Source organism: Squalius cephalus (assembly GCF_949319135.1).
Source record: "Squalius cephalus genome assembly, chromosome: 20".
Taxonomy (NCBI): domain Eukaryota; kingdom Metazoa; phylum Chordata; class Actinopteri; order Cypriniformes; family Leuciscidae; genus Squalius; species Squalius cephalus.
The window spans coordinates 7,154,091-7,166,148 of NC_137141.1; the positions used below are offsets into that span (position 1 = coordinate 7,154,091).

The 12,058-nt window shown below is 36.8% G+C and overlaps 1 protein-coding gene across 1 annotated transcript; it reads left to right on the forward strand.

Annotated features, from left to right (window-relative positions):
- Positions 1-201: 201 nt before the first annotated feature.
- Positions 202-11,186, forward strand: qpct (glutaminyl-peptide cyclotransferase). Its single transcript, XM_079854099.1, has 8 exons — positions 202-407; positions 4,648-4,794; positions 4,880-5,161; positions 7,121-7,288; positions 7,672-7,771; positions 8,993-9,109; positions 9,501-10,168; positions 10,539-11,186. The coding sequence occupies exons 1-7, from the start codon at positions 312-314 to the stop codon at positions 9,674-9,676; spliced, it is 1,086 nt and encodes a 361-aa protein (XP_079710225.1). The 5' UTR covers positions 202-311; the 3' UTR covers positions 9,677-10,168; positions 10,539-11,186.
- Positions 11,187-12,058: the final 872 nt, after the last annotated feature.

Sequence of the window (12,058 nt, forward strand, 5' to 3'; positions counted from 1 at the left end):
CGTTCGACAACAGCTGGCTCTTTGTGCCGAATCGAAGTGGTAACTCATGAATATTAATAAAGCCACGTTGACGTCGGTTGGTTGCCTTTGGTTAATATTCATGAGCTAAGCCTTCAACACGCCAGCAATGTCTGTCTTTCAGCCAATCAGTTTGCCGAGCGTCACGGAACGTTATTAATATTCATAAGCAAGGCGTTCGCCATAGTAGGGTTTGTAAAGTGTTCTCTCACATGATCGGAGTTGTGTGGAGTGTGTATGTGTGTGTGTGTGTGTGTGAGAGAGCGTCGTGAGGACAGAACTGAGGAGATGAGATGGCCGAACGACGCTGGACCGCGAGACTGTTGGCTTTCATTGGCATCATAGCGACCCTGACGAGCTGCGACACTGTTCCCTGGCAGGAGGAGAAGGTAGCAATCTTTACACAACGGATGCTTGGTTCCTTTTAAGAGAATTGGCATAGAATAGATACCTAAACAATGTTGAGTTAGAATTATGAATTCTATGTATTTTTCTCATGAAGGGAGGGTGTTTTCCTTAGGGAATATCTGTCTGTTTTTAATGCATACCAAAAAGAAAAACTGTTTTATTCATGCATTCGTTTTTTGTTGTTGCATGTCTTCTTTTTAATTTCAAATATCCAATAGAATCGTGAGAGTGATCACTTAAACTGACTGAGGAAAGTAAGGTTCATTTGCTTCATGGCTTTACAAGATCTGGTCACTTGCATCTTTAGACTTCAGTTCATGTTGCTCAGTCTGTCTCCCATTGTCTAGTTGCTATGGGAGTAAGATCCCCATCATTGATCCATCAGCAGGATATCTTAATATAGACTTTCAAACTCTTTTGAATTAATTCTGATCAGTATTTGGGGAAATGTTCTTTGAATGATGCTTCTGTTGCACTATTGCTTTTGAGCATGTGATCAGATCATTGAAAAGGGCAAATTATACAGTGGAATATAATCTTTTATAATCTTATTTTCCTCACCTTGACACATGCTTTTTTGTATAAAACATATCTGATCTGCCAGATGTCTTTTACTTCTGTGTTGTTCATAACAAGCTACTTTCATTAAGTGGCTCAAATAAAACATAAAGAATCAATAATCGCAGCACAAGAATAATTGGACTTTGAGACCAAACAAAACGAAATGTCATCAGAAGATCAATATCGTGTTTAAAGCAGATGTAGTTTAATTAGGTGTTTCTATCCATCTTAACATTATTATTCAAGAAAGATCATATAATCAGAAGCCTTTCAGACTCTGTGAATGTCCTCCAGCTGTGCCGACTCATTTCAGAACCCTTCTGTTGCCATGTATAGTGTAGTTTAAACACATAATTATCCTCTAGACATATGCAGTGTATAATTTATCCTACAAACAAGACTATACTAGTTTGGTTGCAACATAACCATTAAGCAAGAGTATTATCATCATGTTTTTTTTGTTTTTTTCTGACTGTAATGGGAGTCACTGAATTAGGTTGTATTGTAAGTTGGGCTTTTTTTTTTTCTTCAGCTTTGTAGATTGAGAAAGAGTAGACTTTTTAATATATGATTCATTATTAATAAAGAACATTCTAGATTCATTTCATGGAAGATGTCTCAACCACCTTAAAGGGTACAGCCCAACAAGTCATCTTTTACTCACCCTCATGTCATCCCAGATGTATATGACTTTCTTTCTTAAGGTGAACACAAATAAAGATTTTTAGAAAAAGAATCCATATAATGCAAGAGAATGTTGATGCTTCAAAAAACACATACAGCCATCATGATGGTCATCCATATGATCCCTATGTCTTTTGAAACAAAATGATAGTTGTATGTTTGAAATTGAAAAATTCTAATATTTTAAACTTTTAACTGTAAACCATCGCTTCTGGCCAACTGCACACATTCACAAGAAATTTCGAGTTTATGCATGACATAAATGTTAGCATGTTGTGAAGCTACCACAATTGAAGTGACACAGAAGCGCACAGAGGACGTCACTAGTTGCACAAGCTTTAAAATGTTAAAAAGATCTACTTTACTTTTGTTTTTGAGGAAAATGAAGAAGAAAATGTTTCATTCATTGTAAGCCAATGAGATTTTATAGTTTGTCATGCATACATTTAAGAATTCAAATTAGAATAAGTGGAGGTATTCATTTTGGCATTTGAAGTACATGCGAAAATTGGTTTCCCCACACTACTTATTCCACTCTGCCCATTGTCTTCCATTGTTCAAACAAACTGTACATATATAGCCTAGTTGTCTGCACATTTAACTGGTATAAGAGAAAGTTTTACAGCCAGGGCTCTCAATCGATTATAACATTTAATGACACATTGTTGTAATAGTTAATGCATTAACACTAAATAATTAAAACTACACAATTGGTCTTATGTAGTTTTTAGGTTCATCCGTTTGCATGTATGGGATTTATTGCAGCAGAGCTCCTTAATAACAATTGTTATGTCAAATTACATAAATGTGTTAGTTAGCCTAGTTAGCTCCGGTCTTTAAATGTGATTGGCAGAGCAATGTCTTTACCGTTTAATCCTGTGAAGTAGTAGTAGGGATTTTACGCCAGTAGGTGGCAGCAAGTGACTTTATGAATGAGTCATTGAATGATTCACTCAGCCGATTTCTTCAAAATACTGTGCTCAGGGATGCAGCGGTTCGTTCTGCTTTGGAACTATTTTGGCAATGCAAAAGTATATCAATAAAAGAAGTTACTTTACGCTTACTGAAGTGTTATAAAAGCAATATCAGACTCAAAATTATGCTGTTGCTCCGAATATCAGCACGACTATGATTACTTGCAGCCGAATCACTGCTGTGCTGATATTCGGAACAACAGTAGGTATGTTAACTTTACATGGACTAATTTCCATCAATCCGAAGGAATCCAATTTGACTTCAGATTCGGATATTTCTGTTGATTTCAATGAACCCTAAATGTTGCAATCTAATTGACATTTTCATTTTCATGTGCATTTGTGTATTCTAAAAAAAACTTCAGCGCATGTGTTGTTCCCCAGTCACAGCATTAAGAACTAAAGAAAGCCACCGCTATAATATCAGTGGAGCTACAGTGAGTATAATTCTCGTTTTGTCTTGATGACATACCTAAAAGGAAAGCTGACAAATATGTTGGAAGAGCTTGATTGAGGTGTTTACATGAAGGCTTTTCAATCCGGATGAGCCATCAATCCAATTACTAACAAATTATAGGTGTCTGTAAACGTAGCTAGTGTGATGTTGCTTAAATATATTAGATTGTGTCTGATTTTTTTTAAGACAGAGGATGTTTGCATTAAATACTATTTACTCCTATTTTACTGCTAACTATTTATTAAGTGTAAATAGTTGTTAGATACAGATACTTTGCATCTCAGTGTTGTCACCATTATGTTCGGTTACATTTAGTTCATGGACTTTTAGTTTGTTTTCATTCCTCACATTTGTTTCCTTGTCTGTGTTTCCCGCCACTGATCTGTCACCATGGATACTAATCACGTTCATCACAACTGCTGGTCTTTTAGTTAATCGCCACTGTGTTCTTGCCTGTGTTCTGTCTAGTGTCCGGTATTGTTTGTTTGTGTCTTGCCCGCTGGCTATGTTTCTGAGTTATTTATTAAACAAACTTGTTACCTTTCAATCATCTCCGTCTTCCTTGGATCTAATTGTGACAAGTGTATTGTAGTACGTTATAAAATAGTATGCAATAATAACATATTCAGTGTATATGATTACATTGATTGAAATCATAAATGAATGCTGTCTTATTAGAACATTACTTGTCCCTGTCCCTAAAGCCCTCTCCTACACCTACCCCTAACCTAACCCTACCCGCTAAACACTCTATTCCCACTATTAATTTGGCACTTTTTTTTTATTTTATTTTTTATCGCCTCTCTGAGCTTATATGCAAAGGGAAAAAAGAATGAGTTCAGTCGGCCTCGTCAAAAGCTAACGCCACCAGCTTTACACTCTACTACGCCACTGACCCTGTTATTGGGTTTCTTTTGTAATTCTGTCTCAACCTGACACTCCCCATTTTTCCATGTATTACAATGTGCTGTTGAGAGAGGCTTGTCAGCTGTAAAAGAGAGGGAAGATTGCATATGTACAGATAATCTTGAAGAATACAGTGAATGCAGTGTTGTAGTCGAGACCAGCTCATTTGAGTCCAAGTCAAGACCGAGACCAGAAGAGGGTTGAGTCGAGACCGAGACCACATGCTCCCAAGTCCATGGCAATACAGAGACCATGAAAATATGGTCTTGGACCATATTTCAATTATCTTGGTCTTGTCATGGACTCTGGAACGATTTTCAAATACTATTCGGACATACCACTCTTTTGGCGTACTGTTTTTCACAAACTATACTGTAGGGAAGTAATCGATTTCGGATGCAGTGTGTATCTTAAAAAACAGTCTGACAAAATACTCTTCTAGTCTGAAACTTCACTCAGACTCGAATATGTTGGTCTCAACCACAACACTGCTCAAAAGTATGAATGCACACAACACAGAAACAGTGAAAGTGGATACACATCACAAGCTCATATGGATGAAGATTAATGAGCAGCATCTGCAGAAACCCACTGTGTAATAAATAAATGAATACAATTTGTAATTCATTTTCTCTTCAGCTAAAACATGTAGCAACCACACTGAACTCCAGTGAACTGAGCAGTGTCATATCTAATACCGATCTGGACCGAATGTGGCAGAAAGACCTGAAGACTATGCTTGTTGTGCGGTACCCTGGTTCAACTGGAAGCCAACACGTTCGGGAGGTCAGTATGTGTGTGTGAGTGTGTGTCTGAAAGCTCATGTTTAAATGTGACAGTGTAATCAGTGTGCGAGTTTCTCTCTCTTCAGCATATTAAATCAACCCTCGGCTCGATGAACGCAGGGTGGGAAGTGACAGAGGACGCCTTCTATTCTCATACTCCTTACGGCCAACTTCCCTTTACCAACATAATTGCTACTCTCAACCCTGCTGCAAAACGTCAGTTGGTGCTGGCCTGCCACTTTGACTCCAAATACTACCCACCACAATGGGACGGCCGTGAGTTTCTCGGAGCAACGGATTCTGCTGTCCCCTGCTCAATGATTTTGGAATTGGCGAGAGCCCAAGATGACGAACTAAAGACCCTGAAGGTATGGCAATGTACACAAAAAATAGGGATGGGTCACTATGGTTGAACAACTGACTAGTCGATTAGTAAGGTCATCATCTAATGTATATCTAGATTTTTTGTTTTAATCATTTTTTAGCAAATAAGGTTTGGTGTCAGCAAAAAACACTGTCACTTGTTTTTATAGACCCCTTTTCAGTAAGTAATCATTGTGATGTTTTTTTGTGGGCGGAGCTTAGGTGGAGGCAAAACAATTCCCCTGGCTAGCAAGTTTTGATAGCTTGTTTTTTAACAATGACTAGAGAAAATCTCATTTTATCTTAATATGTAAAGTCACTCACTGTCAAGGACCGCAATTGTTATTTAAAAAAGTTTACTTTAACAGACAGAACCAGATTGGCCGACCCGTACACACTCACTCAATGGATGGACGATCTGACAGGATTAGCTCCGGTTAAGTGGCCTGACATCTACACCTACCTGATAGAGAAAATGAGCGTAAAGAGAAACTGAGGGCGTATAAATCTTTAGATGCTTATAACTATTTGCTGAATGGTCACGTACACGACTTGTGTGGTACGATTACAGTACAATTTTAAAGATGTGTATATTTTCTAGAAATAAAAACTCCAGATACAGCTAATTAATTTTTGACCTTTATGTACTTTATTATGCTTTTGTGGTAGATTTTCCCGTACGCACCTGACTTAAGTTTACCTGGCATCTCCAGTCGACACCCAAGCGTCTACAGTCGACACTTAGTAATATTTATACTCTAGCACTGCGTCTACAGTCTTCAAGTCGGACATCATCTCGTCCCTTTTTACACTAGTACTCGAGAATAAGATCTCTAGTGTCCTATAACCTTCTGCGCAGCAATAACTAAACAGACTCCAGACAATGCCTTCAAATATACTTTAATCACGGCCAGAGGATCTCAGACCTATTTCAGAGAGAATCCCACCAGCAAAAAGAATACAACAGTTTTTAATAGAATAGGAGCATGGCAAAGGTGACATGATTCATCACATCATTTTCCTACTCATCATTTTCGATTGGTTCTTATTCAGCAAACCCTTCTGTTACTAAGTAATGAGTTATTCAAAGTCATGAGTTTATATATTTAAACATTTGTCTAGTTTCACTTCCCCTTTTGTTATATTCGGACATGATTCAGACACACTAATTGACTTTGAAAAAAGTGTTTGGAAACATTTCAGGATTCAAAAGCATATAATTGTTACTCCTGTAAGAAAAATAAATGTTAGTGATGATTAATTAAAAAATCCATCACACTTTCTTAACAGGTTCTTCAAAAAGTTTAGTCACAATCAATCACAACAATGTATATACAATCACAGATGATACACAAATATTCACAATAGTTTAGAAAACATTATGTGAAAAAAATTCAAATTGGAGCCTGTACTCGATTCTGGCACCCAACAACACAACAAGATGACATTTGAAGCTCCTTTTGTAGCCGAATTTGTGCTGGTTTGTATTGGCTTCCTCCAGTTTTCCCCTTTTTTGCTCATTGGTTGGAAATACGTCTCTATCTACATTTTTGCAAAACTTCAAAAATGTTCCTATACATACAATTCACTTTAGTTCCTTGCATTGTTGCTTCAGCATATGCTTTTTATCTTACATTTGCTTCTGTTAACTCTATTGGTTTGATAGGTGGAACGTTATTTTGCTGTATAACGCTATAGAGCATTAACCTTTTAGCGCCACTCACGGGACATTTTATTTCCGACCTGCTGTGATAGGGTTGTTTTCAGTGGTTCAGTAAAGAACTGTCTTTGACAGTGGGTAGCTTATTGCTTTATTTTGTGCCAACTTATTTGGTTCCATATTAATTCGATTGGAATTCATGGGAATTCAATTTATTCATTTACATATTAAATGGTTTTTCATTTGTGTGTATTCTGTAGTGTCACAAGTAGATGGCAGTATGTATATGTTTTTTCCCTCACAGGACTCTGGGTCAGATCTGTCTCTGCAGCTGTTCTTCTTTGATGGAGAGGAGGCTCTGTATCAGTGGACCTCTGAAGACTCTCTGTACGGATCTCGTCACCTAGCCCACAAAATGGCGACGACACCACATCCACCAGAAGCCACCAACACCAGCCAGCTCGACGGCATTGTACAGTTCTCTCATAAACAATGATTAATACAAAGAAAAGTTGACATACAGCCAAACTTACATTCCTCCATGGATTACAAAATGAGAGATTTTGATATTTAGCTTGTACAAATACAAAAAGTACCATTAAAGTGGTCCATTTGACTTATGTGATTTTCTTATGAGATTTCCTAAACTTTGTGTGAGGAACAGAACAATATTTAAGTTGTTATTCATTGATAAATTGTACATTCATACATTCATACTTATATATATATATATATATATATATATATATATATAAAACTGGAAAATCACATATTGTGAATGTACGGCTAAAGATAATGAATGCAAGCAAACAACAAAACTGCTTAAAGTCCTTAATTCATTCAATTTCTCCCCAGGATCTGTTTGTTCTACTGGACTTGATTGGAGGTCCTAATCCTCGCTTTGGTAATCAGTTCTCTAGCACGACCCGATGGCTTTCCAAACTTCAAAAAATTGGTTAGTAACTTTTCTGCTCCGTTTTCTTGAGTCACATCTTTTCTCCCTTTCTTTTCCTCTGTTCTTTTCTTTTTGTTTTTTCTTTCTTTTCCTCTGAGACATTTAGTTAGGTTTGGTTATGGATGACAATAAGTCTAAACAAATGTCCATATGAAAGTAATTGATGCAAATACTTTAATGATTCAGTTCACATATTCCTCATATATGCGAGTCAGTGAATCATTCATTCAGTTGTTGTTGTTTTTTGTTGTTTTTTAACCAAAAACACTGATTCATTTAAAAACTAAACACTGCTGCAATGTGTTGCTTTTGTGCAGTTGATTTTCATTTGCTTTCATTCAGAGCTATTTTCATTAGCATACCCTTGTGGAAAAAGTACATTTTAGCATACTTTTAAAAAGAAATATGAAATATACTTATGTGCAAACTTATAGACACTATCTGACACTTATTTGAATTTACATGTATATAATGGATTCAATTTAAATTAAATGCAGTTATATTAAATGCAGACCCACCTAAACGACCCACCTTATTATGTGTAATTTCATATTGACTTGGAGGGTACTGCCGATGTACTGACCATTAGTTATGCTAACTGAAATCTACTTTTATGTCATTTTTATTAAAATTTGTGTTTAAATATACTTGTAATTACACATTTGTAATGATGAAGTTGCAATTTAGTACATTGAAAAATATATTTACTATTTAATAATTACATAGTGCACTTCTTTGAAGCACGATTAAACATACTGATTTAAAATATACTTAATGGTAAAAAAATGTATTTGACATTATTTCATGTTTCATGTCACAAAAGTACACTCTCTTTAAGTGCACTTAAGTGGCTTTTTTATTCCAGTAATATTTTATAGTAGAGTGTACTTTGAAGTGTGCTTCATTTTATGGAATGTGCACTTATAGTGTACTTTGAAGTAATATATCTATTACTTCAAAGTACACTATAAGTGCACATTCCATACAATGAAGCACACTCACAAGGGGAGCAAAATATACTGTAACTGGTAATATTATATATAATTTCTTAGTTACTCACTATACACCACTAGGTGTCAGTATAATCAAAGGTGGCTGCCATATTGACAAGCACAACATAGACAAAAACACTACTGAATGCACCTTTAACCTTTATAAAATAATAAATGTTATACTCCAAATGAGCTGATATTGAGAGGAAAACTCTTTACTGTTGTCTAGAGCGTCGGCTGCATGCGCTCGGTCACCTACAGAATCACCCTAATGAGGTTCAGTACTTCTGGCCTGGCCTACATGTGGGTCTAATTCTGGATGACCACATACCATTTCTCAACCAAGGTAAAAGACTTCCTGAGATTAATATGAATGTTTATATAAAAAGGTATTTAAGCCTTATGTATGTATTCCTCTGCAGGCGCTGCGATTTTGCATGCAAGACAAAATATTTTGTTGATCCTGGAACAACATTTCTGTCTCAAAATTTTGTCCTAATCTTATCCCTACCCCTAAACCCAACCCTACCCATAACTTAGCCTAAAATCAGAGGCAAATGAGAGGTGAATAACACTGATGTAGAAGCACATAACCCTTGTTGTAAGCCTAAACTTGACATAAACTGTGAACTTGTCCCTCATATCTGAGTGGTTGATGGAAATGTTGTTCCAGGATCAATAAAGATGTTGAGGTTGTACTTGGTGAAATCACGTTCACCATTTCTCTGCCCTCGCAGGGGTCCGGATTCTTCATCTCATTACGACTCCTTTCCCTGCGGTGTGGCACACTTTTGATGACAATGAGGATAACTTGGATCGTACCTCCATCGGCAATCTCAACAAGATCCTGCAGGTGTTTGTTCTTGAGTACCTCAACAAGAAAAGTCAGAACCCTATTGCTGAAAGCACTTAATCTTTCCAAACTAGACCATCAGTCATTTGTCAATGACATTTCTCTGACAAGCATTGCGAGTTAGCCAGTTTCACATATTCCAGGTTGTTTTTTGACAATTTATTTGTCACACAATCAGTAAGTTCTTCTGTAGTATGTGAGTTCCAACCAGATGCACATTACTACAACTGCGGTTGCAAATGTCTTCGGACTGAAGACATTTAGGGCCAGATTTACTAAACAGGGCAAATTAGCGTGAGAGCGCAATTCCAAAACAGCGCTGATGGGAGTGGAAAGTTCTGCGCGTGATCTACAGACGACGCACAAATTAAAGAACAGACACTCCTGGATCATTTCCATAATGACCAACGCAATCTACCAAGAGCAGCGCAAATCAGCGTCTGGTTTAAGACATGCTTATTTTGGGCAGTACTGTAAATAATGGAGCAAATACAGGTAAATTGACTAGCGCAAACATTAGTAAATCACCTTGCATGATTCATTTAAATCAGGGTTCACCAATCTCGGTCCTGGAGGGCCGCTGTCCTGCAGAGTTTAGCTCCAACCAGCTCTAACACACCTGTTTGAAAGTTTCTAGTATGCCTAGTGCAGGGGTGCCCAACCCTGCTCCTGCCGATCGACTGTCCTGCACAGTTCATCTCCAACACTAATCAAACACACCTGAAGCAACCAATTAAGGTCTTCAGGATCACTTGAAAATTAAAGGCAGGTGTGTTTGATTAGGGTTGGAGATGAACTGTGCAGGACAGTCGATCGGCAGGAGCAGGATTGGGCACCCCTGGCCTAGTGAGACCTTGATTAGCTGGTTCAGGTGTGTTTAATTGAGGTTGGAGCTAAACTCTGCAGGACAGTGGCCCTTCAGGACCGAGATTGGTGAACCCTGATTTAAATACTCTCCTCCCATAAATACTGCGTCTGAAAGGGAAACTCCTTCAAATGCATATACAATAAGGTCAGCCACAAAAATAACCCTGTCCACATCTTTTCAGGACAAATTTTTCACTACGTGTCCTTAGTAGATGCTGACAGTAGTTTTTTAAGCCAAAAGAGTGTTTGTTAGTAAATCTGGCTCTTGATTCAGGATCTGACTTGGTATACAGGGTTCACTGTGTTTTTTTTCTTTTGTCACCTGTTTATGCCCCTGTCCCTGTTTAACAGAAGACCAGGACATGACGGCAAAACGAAATACTTACAAATATTGGTACTAAATATATCTTATTTTTGCTGGTTACATGCACAAATAATAGAATTTATTGTAGCCTTATACTGTGTAGCCTTTTTGACTTAAGTGTAAATTGTTTTATGAATCAACAAACATAAAGTGTAAAAAGAATCACAGTGTTTCATGATGCCTGTGTGATTCTGCGAGCTGCTGCTATTGTCATGTGTCCAGGTGTCAATGTGTTCCTCACTGTCCAGTGAGATCTGAAATGTTACTTTAAACATGTATCCATTTTAAATAGCTGATTATAAAGCAAAACAGCGAATAAACAGTTTACAAAGCAGTGGTAAAACCATTCTTGGCTTCTGAGTGTTCATTCATAGCTTTAGTTTCAGTACAGATTAGTTGAGGATTTGTGGAGGGTTACATTCTTGCATTTATGTAAATCTTAAAGCTTTTAAAGGGTTAGTTCACCATAAAATGAAATTTCTGTCATCAGTACTCACCCTCATGTCGTTCCAAACGCGTTAGATCTTCGTTCATCTTTGCAACACAAATTAAGATTATATTAAGTGTATTAAGATTTTGGAATAAAGTTATTTTGGGGGGGGGGGGGGTTGCGCACAAAAAGTATTTGTGTCGCTTCATAACATTAAGGTTGAACCACTGTAGTCACATGGACTATTTTACCAATGTCTTTACTATCTTTACTGGTCCTTGAAAGTCGCAGTGATGTTGCAGTCTATGTGGAGTCAGAAACCTCTCGGATTTCATCAAAAATACATGTTCTAAAGATGGTCGAAGTTCTTACGGGTTTGGAACGACATGAGGGGGAGTAATTAATGACAGAAATTTCATTTTAGGCTGAATTAACCCTTTAATAGATTTTTGTCCTAAAATTGTATCGTTAAAGCATACAGTATATTACTCAACAGTATTACATCTTCATAGAGAAAAACAATTTAATGAAATGTTGCCTTTAAATAAGTTTAATTTGATGAAAAATATGTTGATTTTAGCTAGAAAAATAAAATAAACTGGAATATCACTATTTAAAAAAACAAAAAAAAACAATAGCACATAAAATTACTAAAAATGTAACTACAATGAAAAATAAAAACTCGAAAAAAAATTGAAATATTAATAAACACTATGATAGCAGTGTATAACTAATTCTAAAATAACACTGATCTTGAGCAAGTTGATTTATGTTCACTTCC